Source organism: Podarcis gaigeae (genome assembly GCF_964106915.1).
Source record: "Podarcis gaigeae genome assembly, chromosome: 12".
Lineage (NCBI taxonomy): Eukaryota > Metazoa > Chordata > Lepidosauria > Squamata > Lacertidae > Podarcis > Podarcis gaigeae.
The window spans coordinates 38,079,676-38,095,953 of NC_139688.1; the positions used below are offsets into that span (position 1 = coordinate 38,079,676).

General features: G+C 44.3%; 1 protein-coding gene across 6 annotated transcripts in view; it reads right to left on the reverse strand.

The window, feature by feature from the left end:
* Window positions 1-321: 321 nt before the first annotated feature.
* The window catches only part of CPVL (carboxypeptidase vitellogenic like), a 60,220-nt gene continuing 44,263 nt past the window's right edge, over window positions 322-16,278 (reverse strand). For all 6 annotated transcript variants that reach the window (XM_083705974.1, XM_083705976.1, XM_083705973.1 and 3 more), the window contains exons 12-13: window positions 13,593-13,775; window positions 322-546 (exon numbers count right to left, since the gene is read on the reverse strand). In XM_083705974.1, coding sequence (XP_083562100.1) covers window positions 445-546; window positions 13,593-13,775 — 285 coding nt within the window. In that variant the 3' untranslated portion in view covers window positions 322-444. The remainder of the gene's footprint in view (window positions 547-13,592; window positions 13,776-16,278) is intronic.

A 16,278-nucleotide genomic window follows, 5' to 3' on the forward strand; every position in this document is an offset into this window, starting at 1 on the left:
TTGGGACTCGGAAGAGGGCAAAAAAGGGGCAGAACAGACTGGTGCGCATGGGGGGGACAGGAACTGAACACCCCCCCACACACATATGAAAAATGGCCGTTGTCTATTTCATGTAATAATAGTCTTGACAGTATAACGTGTAACCCTTTTTCCATGTGAATAAGTTCAGCCTATGAGGGATTCTGGAACTATATATATATATGTATATATATATATATATATATATATATATATATATATATGTTTCCTCTGTAATACCAGGTTCAAAATTGCACCACAGCAGGAAAAGCTGAGCCAGTGACAAGGACAACAGACTCAAGATTGTAACTGAGCAGATTAAAACAGTTTATTTATACACAGTACAAGTTTTCCTATCAGCCCCTAAAATCTCTTGTGGAGAATTCAGAAGAGCTGCAGCACTGAAGCTGAGATTTCAGTACCCAATTAGGCTTTGAATCCCCTCCCTGATATAAATCTGTCGATCATGTCCAAACATCTTTCTGGCTGGTCATAGGGCAGGATGTGTCCTCCGCCTCGAACAATGGCCTGTAGAATTATAAAAAGAAAGATATATAGTTTAAATAAGAGAAAATGCTGCTTCCAGGACATACATTTGGTTCCAACACATTCAATAAAAATTAGATTAGGGGCTTTGTAGCTCACAGAATGAATTGCAGAGTTGTGAAAAGGTTCAGAAAAGGGCGACTAAAATTAACAAGGGGAGGGAGCGACTCCTCTGTGAGGAATTGGTTGCAGTAATTGAGACTTTAAGAGAACACACAAGTAAGAGGCAACAGGATAGAAATTTATAAAATTATGCATGGCGTCAGATTTAGGTTTGATGAGGCCCTAAGCTACTGAAGCTATATGTCCAGCTGTCCTTTGTCAGCAACAAATTGTCACTGTTTTTGTGTTGAATATATGCTATATGGTAATTTATGGACCTAATAGGTATCTAAAGCCATTTGCACATAACAAAATAACCAGTCCATGCAGAATGTAGGCACCTTATATATAGAAATGAGCAAATCAGTGATATTTTAGGGAGCAGGCTAGCAGGCGGGGCCCATTCCTTACATCATAGAAGCCTACACAACACAAAACACTGTTGCTGGATGTAGGCTTTATTTTATTGGTGTTTATCTTCTATTTTGGAAATGTACATCCAGGTTCTTTTCCCTTAATTTTTTTGGGGGGCCCCCAAGAGAGTGGGGCTCTAAGCTATAGCTTGCTTAGTTTATATGTCAATCCGGCACTGGGCATGAAGAAAGTGGATCGAGAAAAATTTCCTGTGTCTCTCAAAACACTAGAACTCATGGACACAACATGAAGCTGAATGTTGGGAAATCCGTAACAGACAAAAGAAAGTGCTTCTTTGCACAGCACATGATGGAACTCAATCCTACAAGAGGCAGTGACAGCTGCCACCAACCTGGATGGCTTTAGAAGAGGATTGAACAAATTCATGGAGGACAAGACTTGTAGCCACAATGGTTGTGTCCTACCTCTTCTTATGTTCTTCTTATTAAATGTCATTTGCTCATTAAATTTATGTGAAATTTAAATTCAAGCTCCATGTTGGGAAAAGAGATTCCTACATTGCGAGGGGCTGGAGTACGTGACCCTTATGGTCCCCTTAGACTCTTATTCTAAGTAAAAAAAAATGCAATAAGACAAAGAGAATACTGTTCCACTAAAATACTGTAGTCGGAACAGAGTCAATGGGTGGCTCATTGCATTGAAATTTGCAATGTAAACTTCCTCGGGATAAATATTTATGAAGATATACAAATGCCTTGAATACATAAACGGCATGTCCAGCGTCGCATGTATACATGCCCTCCATGCTTAATTGGGTATATTTGTTTATTGTACTTGGTCTTATGTGCTTGTGCTCTGGCACAAAATATACAGTGAAAAGTTTGCCACGTTCTGAGAGCAAAGGGAGCGATAGCAGCTAAATAAACTGAATCACAAATAGTGAAATGAGACAACAGATTCCCCCTCTGCAGAATGTGTGTTTTCATTTACAGTTTTAGATATACTGTACATTTAAAAAGCATCTGATGGGTACATATGAAAGGCACGGTAGGCCTCAGAAAGATTTGAAACTGGGGTTTCTGCGTACTAACTCATCGCTACGACCATCAAATCACACAAGCTCATACACAGCTCAGCGATCTATTACGACTGGACCAAAATCACCCAATGGTATGGCATGTTCATAGCTGTCAACCGTCCCTTATTTGGCGGGACAGTCCCTTATCCCAGCGCCATGTCCCGCTGCTGTCCCTTATTGATTATGTCCCTTAAATTTCCTGGGTTTCAAAGGAAGCAGCTCCTCTCCCTCCCTCCCTGCTGGCTAGGGAGGAGGGAGGCTCCAACTGTGTTGCTTGGCTGCATTGCTCACCCAATAAGGAGTCTAAGAATGACTGGGGGGTGGAGCTTGCATGCCTTGTGCCGATCAAATCGGCCGCGTTGCCTGGGGACTCGCCTTTGCTCAGCGCTTCCCAGCGGAGAGGTGACGGTGGTTTTCCTTGCTGCATCCCCTTTGCCGGGTTGCTGTGCTGTGGGAACCACCGCTTGAGGCTTCATTTGGCTGCTGGCTGGGCTTTCTGCCTTTGGTTCGGAGGGGCTCAGAAGTTGAACATACCTGTGCTTGCAAAATCCATTATTTTGGCTGCAGATCCCTTATTTTCAAATCTGTAAGTTGACAGCTATGGGCATGTTGGATCCAGACCAAAGATACTAATGCAAATCCAGCTCAGCCATGGACTCATTAAGTAATGACTGTAATGTGGCTCAGAAGCATAGTCTCTAATCTAACTACAAATCAAACAGACTACTTCTCATTCTGGGCAGAAGCAGTCCTGCAAAATACAGTAAGATAATATGCTAGCTCTGATCAAATGATAATGCTCTTTCAAATATGGTTAGAACTGTGTTGCATTGCTGATTCCATATTCTCATTTTTACAGGTTTTCTCCTTAGCATACAGACATAACTGGAATTCAAATATTCCTTCACCGCTAAAAAGCAAACATCAGTCAGTGTCTTCAAATTATTCCGGAGGATCTTTACTTCTGGCGTCAACAGCCAAAGCCTTGAAGGTGAACGAGAATCAGACTTCTGTCTTGGCCGTTGTCCGGCACAGTGACTTCCGCAGAAGCACAGAGCCTGCTGAAGGACACCGACGTGGCATTTGGATTTTACAATATTTTCAAACCAAGTTGGCAGCAGAAGTCTCTTCCACATCTGAACAGGAGAGTCCATCAGGTTGCCAGAGGTCACTGGGCTATTTCCTCACTAGCACTACTACAGTAAAGGTAAAGGGACCCCTGACCATTAGGTCCAGTCGTGGACGACTCTGGGGTTGCGACGCTCATCTCACTTTATTGGCCGAGGGAGCCGGCCTACAGCTTCCAGGTCATGTGGCCAGCATGACTAAGCCAGAGCAGCACACGGAAACACCGTTTACCTTCCCGCCGGAGCGGTACCTATTTATCTACTTGCACTTTAACGTGCTTTCAAACTGCTAGGTTGGCAGGAGCAGGGACCGAGCAACAGGAGCTCACCCTGTCGCGGGGATTTGAACCGCCGACCTTCGCACCACCCACGTCCCAGCATTACTACAGATCTTTTTGTTAAAAGCCTACTGTTGATGATTAACCTCTTCCTTTCAAAAAGTTTAGCCATTTGAATTGGGAGCACTGATTTGTACTTCAGATCGAAACTAGCAATGTCAGAAGAAGTACGATTACCAAGATGATGAGTAAATGGAGACAGAAGGCTGTTACAGCAAACACAGCTTCCTAAATCTGCAATGGGGTAGAAGAAGAGTTTGGATTTGATATCCCGCTTTATCACTACCCGAAGGAGTCTCAAAGCGGATAACATTCTCCTTTCCCTTCCTCCCCCACAACAAACACTCTGTGAGGTGAGAGGGGCTGAGAGACTTCAAAGAAGTGTGACTGGCCCAAGGTCACCCAGCCGCTGCATGTGGAGGAGCGGAGACACGAACCCGGTTCCCCAGATTACGAGACTACCACTTGCATTATTCTACTTGCATCAGAAGGTCCCAGCCCCAATCCTTGTCTTCTCTTGGTAGAGTTGGGAAAGATTCCCTGCCTGAAACCAATAGTCTGACTCAGGATAAGGCAAGTTTCTACGTTTTTAATACACAAAAAAAAAGTACAGCCTTCATAACATGTTCTGAACACCTGGGTTTCAGGTAAAGGTAAAGGACCCCTGGATGGTTAAGTCCAGTCAAAGGTGACTATGTGGTGTGGTGCTCATCTCACTTTCAGGCCAAGGGAGCCGGCGTTTGTCTACAGACAGTTTTCCGGGACTTGTGGCCAGCATGACTAAACCGCTACTGGCGCATGAAGGACCGTGACGAGTGCCAGAGTGCACGGAAATGCCATTTACCTTCCCGTCGCAGCAGTTCCTAGTTATCTACTTGCATAGGCATGCTTTCGAAGAGCTAGGTTGGCAGGAGCTGGGACAGAGCAACGGGAGCTCACCCCATCGCAGGGATTCAAACCGCTGACCTTCCAATCAGCAAGCCGAATAGGTTTAGACCACAGCGCCACCCGCATCCCATCACCTGGTTTTCAACAATGTGATATATCACCAGCTAAACATCACGATGCACTGATATATCACAGTGTCTGACATGAGGATCGAGCTATGAAGAAAACTGTTGGCTTCACGGTTTTTCCCGTATTGTGATTTTTGCTGGTGCCTGCTCTTGTGATGTGCTTCCCCCTGCAAGAGGCAGGGGAGAGCTGAGCTGGCCGAGTTAACAGGAGCTGCAGGAATCGAGAGAAGCGTTGGCTGGCTTCACTGTTTTCCCCACATTGTGATTTTTGCATAGTGCACACACACACACACATACATCATGATTTGCGATATATTGCCAGGTCAAAAATTATGAAATCGTTATCATGATGTGGACTTCAAACCAGTTTTGGGCAATATATCGATATATTGCCCAGCCTGAGTGGTGGACCTATTTCTTGCAACATGCTTAGAAATAGCACACCACCCTCAGGGAGTTGCTTTATACAGCCTCAAGCCATATTGCCCTACTCACCACCTGATTCTTTTAAACTGGATACACCAGGGACCTTCTACATGCAGAGCAAATGCTCCACTACTGAGCTACCTTCCCAGCTTATTTTGTTGTTGTTGTTGTTTAGTCGTTTAGTCATGTCCGACTCTTCGTGACTCCATGGACCAGAGCACGCCAGGCCCTCCTGTCTTCCACTGCCTCCCGCAGCTTGGTCAGACTCATGTTTGTCGCTTCGAGAACACTATCCAACCATCTCGTCCTCTGTCGTCCCCTTCTCCTTGTGCCCTCCATCTTTCCCAACATCAGGGTCTTTTCCAGGGAGTCTTCTCTTCTCATGAGGTGGCCAAAGTACTGGAGCCTCAGCTTCAGGATCTGTCCTTCCAGTGAGCACTCAGGGCTGATTTCCTTCAGAATGGATGCATTTGATCTTCTTGCAGTCCATGGGACTCTCAAGAGTCTCCTCCAGCACCAGAATTCAAAAGCATCAATTCTTCGGCGATCAGCCTTCTTTATGGTCCAGCTCTCACTTCCAGACATCACTACTGGGAAAACCATGGCTTTAACTATACGGACCTTTGTTGGCAAAGCTTATTTTACTAGGACACAACACAATAGTACTAGAAGCAGCAAGAACTTCTCCACCTCCATTATTGGCAGGATAGGAGTAGAAAGGGAAGGGGGCTGAAATTGGGCTGCAGCTGCAGCAACAGCATACATGCAAAACTTAGAAACAAGGTGAATATTTTAAAAACCAAAAAAGAGGAGGGATTGTGTCGTGAACAATAACACACCCACACCCATTTTTTGCCCCTTCTCAATTAACACTGCACGATTAATTTGCGAGTCCATAAGTAGAGACGTCAAACTACAGGAATGAAGCATGGACCCAGCCGCTACACTTTAGTTAGGGTGAGAAAGAGTTCAGGTTTCACGCTCACTCCACTGCCGGTCTTTCCCCTTGCAGGAACCAGATGTGGTAATTTATTTGGGACACACTCTATAAGCCAATGTTAACTGGCTTAAAACCACAACCACCACCCTAATTTTACTTTGGCTTTGGGATCCCTTTGAATCGTAAGAGCTGGCTATAATTTACATTGTTCCAGACAGACCTCCTCTTTCTTTAATCCAATCACTGCCATGACTAGACATTGCTAAATGCTCCACGGAGGCCGGCAGTGCTGTTCCAGGCTTCGGTCCTAATTGCAAAAAACTGAAGTCACATACAAATACACACACACACACACACACACACACACACAGTTTCGGTGAAAGCAGTAAACAGCTGCATTTCTCCTTCTCCAGGCAGCTTCAAAAGGAACATACAGTAGTGGAGGCAGGGTGGGGGTGGGATCAGCCAGCAGAGTTCACAGGGCGCCAGTCCAAACGGCATTCATGCACGACAAAAAAGTAACAGCCGAATACAGGGTCTTTGCTTACATTTACTGTGACCCAAACTTCCTCTTTGACCTCTGTATTTGAAAGCAGAGGAAGGCAGCGGCTGTGGGATGTCAGTGTGGCGCCTGATCGTGCATCTTCAAGGGATCAGGAGGGAGATCAACTCCTAGAATGTTTAATGGACGCTCACAGCAATGTGTGGGGATACATGTGTGAAAGAGAGAGAGAGAGAGAGAGAAAGAAAGAAAGAAAGAAAGAAAGAAAGAAAGAACGAACATTGCCTGGATCTGGACCCAAATCACTGAAACATAAGGATCTGGAAGGGGCCTCCAAGTTCATCTAGTCCAGGGTTTCCCAAACTTGGGTCTCCAGCTGCTTTTGGACTACAATTCCCATCATCCCTGACCGCTGGCCTGCTAGCTGGGGATGGTGGGAGTTGTAGGCCAAAAACAGCTGGAGACTCAAGTTTAGGAAACCCTTAGTCCAACTCCATGCTGATGAAGGCAATCCACTGCTAAAGCATCCCAGATAGTGGCTATCCGGCCTCTGCTTAAAACTTCTAACAAAGGAGAGTCCAGTCTGTTGTCGAACAGTTTGCACTCTACTTGTTTAGTCCAACCTGCCTTTCTCGTAATTTGAACCCGTTGGTGTGGGCCCCATCCTCTTTAGCATGGCTACCACATCCCAAAGCCAGGGGAAGAAGAAGAAGAAGAAGAAGAAGAAGAAGAAGAAGAAGAAGAAGAAGAAGAAGAAGAAGAAGAAGAAAAAGAAGAAGAAAAAGAAGTCTTTGCTTCTGTTTCACCACTATCACTATGCATTGGATTTAGAACAAAAATCATCCACACACATGGGAGCGTAACCGTTTTTGACATCATAAGGAATTTTAAAATCAGCCACAGTAATAAATATATATATATAGAGAGAGAGAGAGAGAGAGATTCAATATCAGCATTAAAAGATTAAGTGCTATGGCTATCAAGCAATGAAATAAATAAAAGTCTGTTCTAGGAGAAATCTGTTCAAGCATCAGTTCTTTGGCTTCGCTGTCTTTGGACAAGTGGCTCTTTGTGGTTTCCTCTCAGATATCTATGCATGTGCAGCCATGTACAATTAAATCAGCAAGCAGAATAGTGCAAAACAGATGTGCGCAGCCATAGGGATTGAACAGGCAAACGGCAGGGAGAACCCAAGAAAGAAATCCAAAACGTTGCTTTACTTAAAATCATTGGCAAGCCAGCATCGCCGGCCCATCACTGGCTTAAGCAATGCTGTGGCTTTGTGGGAATATTCTGCAGTGTCATTCTGAAGATCCGTGTGGAATACTAATGCGGAGCTGCTATTTCCTTGCTGGGCCAGAAAATTCCAGCATCTTAACCCCAACAAATTTCATTCATTCCCCCAAAAGCAGATAACTTAGCTCAGGCTTCCTCAACCTCGGCCTTCCAGATGTTTTTGGCCTACAACTCCCATGATTCCTAGCTAGCAGGACCAGTGGTCAGGGATGATGGGAATTGTAGCCTCAAAACATCTGGAGGGCCGAGGTTGAGGAAGCCTGACTTACTTCATTTATGCCTGTAGGCAAGACGACAGCAGTTCAGGAGGGTCTGAGCTCAAAAGGGGGAATAGGGGACTATGGAGCAGGGAACATGCTGGAAGCAGAAACTTGTGACTGTCAAGGAAAAAGGACGAGCAGGAAGAAGAAGAAGAGTTTGGATTTGATATCCCGCTTCATCACTACCCGAAGGAGTCTCAAAGCGGCTAACATTCTCCTTTCCCTTCCTTCCCCACAACAAACACTCTGTGAGGTGAGTGAGGCTGAGAGACTTCAGAGAAGTGTGACTGGCCCAAGGTCACCCAGCAGCTGCATGTGGACAGGCGGAGACGCGAACCCGGTTCACCAGATTACAAGTCTACCGCTCTTAACCACTACACCACCAAGATTACTGGTGAGCAACAGTGAGAGAATATCCCCTTTAAAATAAGGCTGCTTCTGTCTGCCCAGATTGTTGGGTGTGTTTCTAGTCTCAATGCATGCTGATCAGATTGCAGGATGCCTGTGGCTTGTTTTTCCTGAAGAAGATCTCTGCCTCTTGATAGTTTGGCAATATTAAAAACTTCTTCAAAACCAAGCCAAACAAGTGTGCTTGGACGAACAGGAGCTGAAATCTTTCCAAGCACTGGCCAAGTATCAGACAGCGCTTCAGCAAGGCTGCAGCTGTGGCATAGCAGATGAGTACGATCTTAGGAGCTGCAACACAAGGGGGTAAATAATAACTCATGGGTGTGTAAAGATCATGAATGTAGACTTCAGAAAGGGTGGGCGCCCATTAAGGAAACCAGCAAGGCGACAGACATTGAGCATGAAGAACTACCCCATAAATGGGTCAGACCAATAGTTTAACCTTCAGGGAAGGGCCATAGGTCTGTGGTGGAACACATTCTTCACATGCCAAAGGTTCCAGGTTTAATCCTTGGGGTCTCCGGGTAGAACTGTGGAAGACTTCTGCCTGCAACCCAGCCAGTCAGTGCTGACAATATTGTGCTATTTGGACCAATGGTCTAACTTGATATAAGTCAGCTGCCTATGTACTCTGACTATGTACACAGTCAGCTCCTTCCCAGACGCCCACTTTGGTGGCCTTTCTATATAATTATAAATTGTTTATATGACACCCATCTGACTCAGCCACACTGGGCAGCTTCCAGAAAATTGAAACATCAACACAGTAAAGCATCAAACATAAAAAAACTTCCTTGTTCAGGGCTGCCTTCAGATATCTTCTAAAAGTCAGATAGTTGTTTATTTCTTTGACTTCTGACAGGAGAGTGTTCCACAGGGCGGGCGCCACTACCGAGAAGGCCCTCTGCCTGTTTCCCTGTAACCTCACTTCTCGCAGTGAGGGAACCACCAGAAGGCCTCAGAGGTAGACCTCAGTGTCCGGGCTGAACAATGAGGGTGAAGAAGCTCCTTCAGGTTTTTAGAGCCGAAGCCGTTTTGGGCTTTAATGGTCAGCACCAACACTTTGAATTTTGCTCATCAAGACCTAACTCTGGACCTCAACACTGCAAAGCAATATTCTACCACTGACCTATAGACCAGCTCCTTTCAACTATTAACTGATGCTAGGTATTTGATAGCTGGGGAACTTATTGAAAAATACATTCTATCCATATTCTAAATATGACCACGCTACCACGCTAGCCCAAGAACACTATCCTATAGGCACTTTGCATGCCTAGAGAAAGTCCATGTAAAACAGTTAAACAAACCACGACACCCATAGAAGCTTCTAGAAAACAGTCACCACGCTATGGGATTATCCACATTTACCTTTCCTCTACTCTTTCCAGGCACGGTCTGCGCTCCATGTCCGAATTTCCTTTTTTGCCCCCGAGTTTTCTCTACGAAAATCCATTCTTTAAAGCTCAATAGGAGCAAACAGCAATCCATTGAGAACCCGAATTGACCTCTGCTCCAATTTAGCGCTAAGAAGCAGGCTTCCAGGGGGAAAGTTCCAGAGCAAAAAAGAATGTTTGGACAGATCTCTGCCTAAGAAAGTGCAGGGCAAAAGTTAAGTGTGGATAATTTCTACGTGGCATCAGGAACTTCACTCATCCTCAAAGAATGAAGCAAGAAACTGACAAAGGAACTAACAAAGACTTCAGTGAAGCCAAGATTTTTCTTCCTGGGAACTAGCTGGCCTTGGCAGAAGTTATCCCAAATCTATTCAGCAGCTTCTTCCTTCAATTAGAAGTGTGTTTATTTGCAGTTACTTATTTCAATTTAGTAACCTACCCAAAATCCTCCCAAGGACCCAGTTTCCGAAAAGTACTCAGCCACATAATTTTAAGCTCCCCTGAAAGCAAGCGAAATTTAAGTCCTCCTACTAATACTGAAATGAAGCCAAGCTAGCCGTGTTCTTAAATCACTGTAGTTTTTGCTTTGTTTTGTTTTTAAAGCAGCCTGTTAATTGTAAAATTTCATTCCGGTTGATCCTCACACACACCACCCCAGTAAAGCAATGGTAAAGTAAATATTACCCACATTCTGACTCACAAGGCCATTTCTCAGAAGCATTTACTGGAAAATAAAATGTCTATAAGCCTATAAATTTAAGAGACTGTGAAAGATAACACTTCAGTTTATATTTAGTCCCTGTGAGAAGCATATGATGAAAATTGCCTGAATAGTTTCCTTCCATCTGAAAGTAGTGACATATTATTATAGGCTAACTTAAGCTTTTGTTAAAAACTTTCAGAAGACCTTCATGTCATGCATATCAGCGAAGCCCAAAATAAAAAGGTGTTGATGAATTCCAGCAAAAACAAGCCATTCTATGTAGGATTTCAGCTGGTTGGGTGCTTTTTTTAATTGTATATTTGAGAGTAACGAAATCCAAGTTTTCTAATTGAAATACACTCTGGGTTATAAATGTGATTTATGAGATGCCTATCATTTAAGTTCTTAGTCGTGCTGCACTTCATTTTAACTGCTTAAGAGCAATCTCTATTCTTTGAACTGTTGTACAAGCAAATAGGTGAATGCTACACCACAGAACACAAGCCTAGCCTCACTGCACTAAAAATGCAGATTCAGCACCTCCCAATTTAATACTCATGGGAGGAAGGAAAACAAGTTTACCGTATATTGCTTGGAAGGATCTGCGCATGGGGTAAGAAGGTGCCTTGAATTTTGTATTCTCTGTCCTGAGCAGCGTTTGAAACTCCCATTGTTCTAGGCACATTTTGAGATTGGGAATTTCATTGGCATGAGCAATTTCTGAGCTCTGGGCACTGCACGTAAGATTTCAGATTAAAACTGTGACTGCTGGTGCTGAGGGCGTGGGAGGAGAAATTCCTGCCTGCTTGACTTCCAAGAAATCACTTCAGCGTCAGGCAAGCTGATAGGTTCTGCCTCTCAGTTGCCCTTGCAGAAAGGCAGCGTTTTGAGGGACCCTCATAAGAATGTTAAGGGGGCGGGCAGGGGAAGCATGGCTTCATTTTTTTGCAGTCTTCAGATGAGGACCAGACCATGTGAAAAATGAACAGAAGGTTTTAGCTGCAGTTTATTCATTTTCAGCCTAGACATTCTGTTGTGACGCCCATAACTTAGGTTTAAGGTGCCATTTAGCTCCTAGCTTTCGTGTCTCAGTTTCTAACACTGGTCCAGACTTCGTTTGAATAAAAACTGAATACTTTCCACAGTGCTGTCTTCTTTCGGCTGGAAGAATTGGCGTTTCTATTTAACCGTTCCAGTATATCTGAAGGAGCATCTCCACCCCCATTGTTCTAACCGGACACTGAGGTCCAGCTCCGAGGGCCTTCTGGCGGTTTCCTCACTGTGAGAAGCCAAGTTACAGGGAACCAGGCAGAGGGCCTTCTTGGTAGTGGCACCCGCCCTGTGGAACATCCTCCCAACAGATGTCAAAGAGGAGAACAACATCTACCAGACTTTTAGAAGATCTGAAGGCAGCCCTGTTTAGGGAAGCTTTTAATATTTGATGCATCACTGTATTTTAATATTTTGTTGGAAGCCGCCCAGAGTGGCTGGGGTATAAATAATAAATTTATTAGTAGAAGTAGTAGTAGTAGTAGTAACATTTCAATAATCACTTTTTGAATGTCTCCTTTCTTAATGAGATACTGACTCTCTTTAGATTTTTTTTGGGGGGGGAGGGGACATAGCAGAAGATGGAAAAGGCCTTTAATATTTAGTTTACCCCTGTGCACAGCTTTATTGTGTAAATGCTTCTCTTTTTTTGAGACTCAGATGTTACAGAAACTGGAGGATCAGGAGCAGAGCCTGCTTACAAGGGCTAAAAATGAGGGGGGTTCAGATGCCCGCAGATGCAGTATTTTGTGATCTGTCACTGCACTGCAGTACAAATAGTTGGCTAACTGTCTGCAGCTGTTGCCTAGAAAACTCTAAGCCCCCCCCCCCCAGCCAAGTGCAAATGTCATCTTTGTCAACAGTTATCAAGGATAGAAACACTGACCAAGGATAGCTGCTCCGGCCCACATGCTCAGTGCTCTGTTGGTGAAATCAATTTTAAAAGCTGCAGGAAAAGCCTTCATTTTTCCCTGCCAGAGAGAACCCACACCAGGAGTCAAACAGCAAACATTCGGAAATGAGATCTATCACATCAAGATCTGTAGCAAGAATCTCGTCTTCCTATGAGATTCCCTGTGGGGTTCAGCCTAGGGGTGCTTGATGGGGAGAGAATGATCAGGCATCTGATTCGTACATTCCTGTTAAGGCTATTGGATGGTTGCTCAAGAGCAATCAGGCAAGGCGCCTCACTGATCTGTTCTAAAGCTTTATTATTGGTGCTAAAAACCTTTACAATGCAGAGCGCCTCTATTCCACGTCTTGCTCATTCACTAGCAGAATCTGAGAGTGGGCGGTCCTTGAATCTTCCCCAGCAGAGCAGTCACTTGACCCCCAGCCTATGCCTCCCCTCTCTGCGCAAAAGTCTTCTGCGCAAGGAAGGCGTGGGTAAAGGGGGACCTCCTTCCTCCCTGCTTCGCTCAGGCAAGGGGTCCTGGCACCGCCTTGCATCCTCCTCCTCACTAGAGGCGTGGCTTCCTTCCTCCGCTGAGGAGGTGCTGCTTCCCACGATCTTTGGGGGCTCTCTGTAATCCGTCCGCCTTTCCCCCCCACACACCCCTGAGCCAATGGCAGTTCCCTGACAATTCCCAAACATCTTTCGTAATGCAGGGTGCTTAAGAGATAGTTTCACTTCAAGTTAGGTCACTGGTAGTGCACAACCAAGAGAATGGGAGGTTTAACTGCGACAGAAGTATTATGAGCTCAGTGGGGGCTATATATTCCATAATAAGCATGCACAGAATTGCAGTCTGAATGCAATCTCACTTCGCCTGGTGTTAGAGAGAAAAGCGAGTCCTTCAGCTGGAAAAAGTCATAGAATCATAGAGTTGGAAGAGACCACAAGGGCCATCGATTCCAACCCCCTGCCAAGCAGGAAACCATCAGAGCACTCCTGACATATGGTTGTCAAGCCTCTGCTTAAAGACCTCCAAAGAAGGAGACTCCACCACAATAAACAGAGCTGAATTTGCACTGTGATTCTTTAAAATATTAGCATCCCCGCCCCCTTACCTGATAGAATTCACCTGCTTGGCGCACATAGCCAGCAACATCTGGATCTTTAGCACGCACCCTCCATACAACTCTCTCGGCATTCTTGTACTCTTCCACTTTGGCCCACGGCACAGTCGGCAGAAACCGTTCCGTCAGTGGGGCTCCCACAATGATATCAAGTTGTCCACTGTACAGGAGAACCTGGAAAACAGAAGCAGGTCCACGGCTTGTAAGAGTCTAGTAAAAGATCAGGCGTACAAAGCGCCATGAGTCTCACAGAAGCGATCCTAAACAGCCTGTATAACAAAGCAAAAGCCAAAAATCAAGGACAGAGACCAGATTAGTCTGATGGGGAAATAGTAGCCTCAGCTCGGAGCACAGCCATTACACCTGGGACAGAGAGGTCTAAGACCTGGGGGAAAACAGAGGAGCAGGAGTCTGTTTCTGGGATGTACAATTTCAGGCTGCAGCTGTGAAATCCAATAGGGCTGAGCTTAAGCAGAACTCAGCCTCACTTACAGGCCACGCAAAGGTTCCCAACTTTTGGCCATTTAGGGAGGCCTCACAAGGAGAGTGAGGCACTTGCCCTCCTCATCTGGTGGAGATGCAGGAGCTGAAGCCATAAAGGACAACAGCCTGCATCATCTGGGCAGCTTCTTGTTGATACTCAGGATCCACACTCCCCTTCCTGCTATGGCGTTTACTTCAAGCAAGCCTTCTCCCGCCCATTCAGCAAAGCAACAGATAAACCACCGCTCATACTCAGAACTGCCTGAATTTGCCCTCAAGAAAGTTCGTCGCCATGTCCAATCTGATTGGTTATTCAGCTACTTTTGATCATTGGTGTTATTGATGTTTCTACTGTTGCTACTGTAGCAATGTATTTTTATCTTTACACTACCTTGTTATATGTGGTTTATAAATATATAAGTAAACAAAATAAAAAATATGTTCACAGGAAGATAGCATTAAAGATAGCCATAGCCCTCTATGTCTCAGAAATGGCTGGGCATTTGAGCTCAAAAAGAACACTCTCAAGAATCCAATCACATACAAACACTAATAATAATAATAATAATAATAATAATAATAATAATAATAATGTATTATTTGTACCCCGCCCATCTGGCTGAGTTTCCCCAGCCACTATGGGCAGCTTCCAGAAAGATTAAAAATACATTAAAATGTCACACATTAAAAACTTCCCTGACCATACCCCGCACATCCCATGCTAAAAGTAATGAGAGAAGGAGCACAAATAACTCGACATTGCTTGCAAAAGGGTGAGAGGAAGCAAGCTGGCTAATCAACCGGACACAGTTGATCCCTTCATCTCGAACATGAAAGTTAAAGCAAAAGCTCAGTGCATAGTTCGAATCTGAAAGAGCATTAAGGACTATTTAATCCAATATGTCCAATTTAGTGCTGGTCAGCCTGGATAGCTCAGTTGGCTGAAGCATGGTGCTGATAACGCTAAGTTTGCAGATTCAATCAATCCCCGTATGGGACAGCTGCATATTCCTGCATTGCAGGGGGTTGGACTAGATGATCCTCAGGGTCCCTTCAAACTCTACAATCTTATGATTCTATGGATGCAACTCGTATTAGCCTTACAGCCTATCCAATCTTTACAAAACCTGATGCAGTCAACCTTTGGTACTAAACTACAGTCGTACAAGATAATAACAATGGATCACCATCAACAAACAGAAATCAGCATCAAGTAACATATAGGATGGTAATATAATGCACACTACATGTACAAAATTTATAACTTCATGCATTAGCCAAAGGTGGCTCAACAAGGATAGAAATAATAGAAAATATAGAAACCATAGCAACAATAGATTTCGTTACATATGCAATAGCAGAAACAAAATCTCTAGCACAAGAGTGAATAGTCTATAGGTGCAAATCACTGGATATGTTTTTTGAGAAACAATGCACCATGAGTGGAAAGAGGGAGCCTTACTAAAAAATACTCCAGGAGACTGCCCTGGTAGATTCTAACAGGAAGAACTTTAGACTTTAGCTCAACAAATGGAAAAAGAAGATGTAGCGTAAAGATTCCATCAGAATGCACACTGGCTTTTTTTCTTTTTCTTTTTTTGTTTTAACTAGAAAAAGGGGTAACGTGTGATTGGTGTAAAAACATATTCCATCCCACAAAGCTGGTTTAAGTTTCTCTTTAAATCCCATACCCAAACAGCATATATGTTTTGTATCAGTTGGGATCTCACAGCAGACTGTTCAGGCTCAAGCCAAGATAGAGCCCTTTGTACGACTGCAACACACACATGTTTCCTATGAACTATTAATTCTTTGTTACTAAAAAATCCTGGTGGGGTTAAAAGCCTTTTCTGTAAGACTCGCCCAAGCTAGCTCAAATAAAATAATTGCACTGTTTATATGAAGAAGCTATGCCTCAAAGACCTTGATTCTCCATGGCCTCTGCAAAAATTTTCTGCAGCTGTTACACTCGACAGTATGGGAATAATTACAATTACCCGTCTTAGGGTAGGACACAGCGCAGTAAAAACAGCACAACCCAATTTGGTAAGGCTATGTATCCTTCGCTCTACAAACCTAGAAGTAACATGTAATTGGCATTGTATCTATTTTTCTCATTTTTTATGGGGACTAAAAGTGTGTGCGCACTTGTTGGTGGGAGGACATCCTACAGGGACACAAACCACACACACTT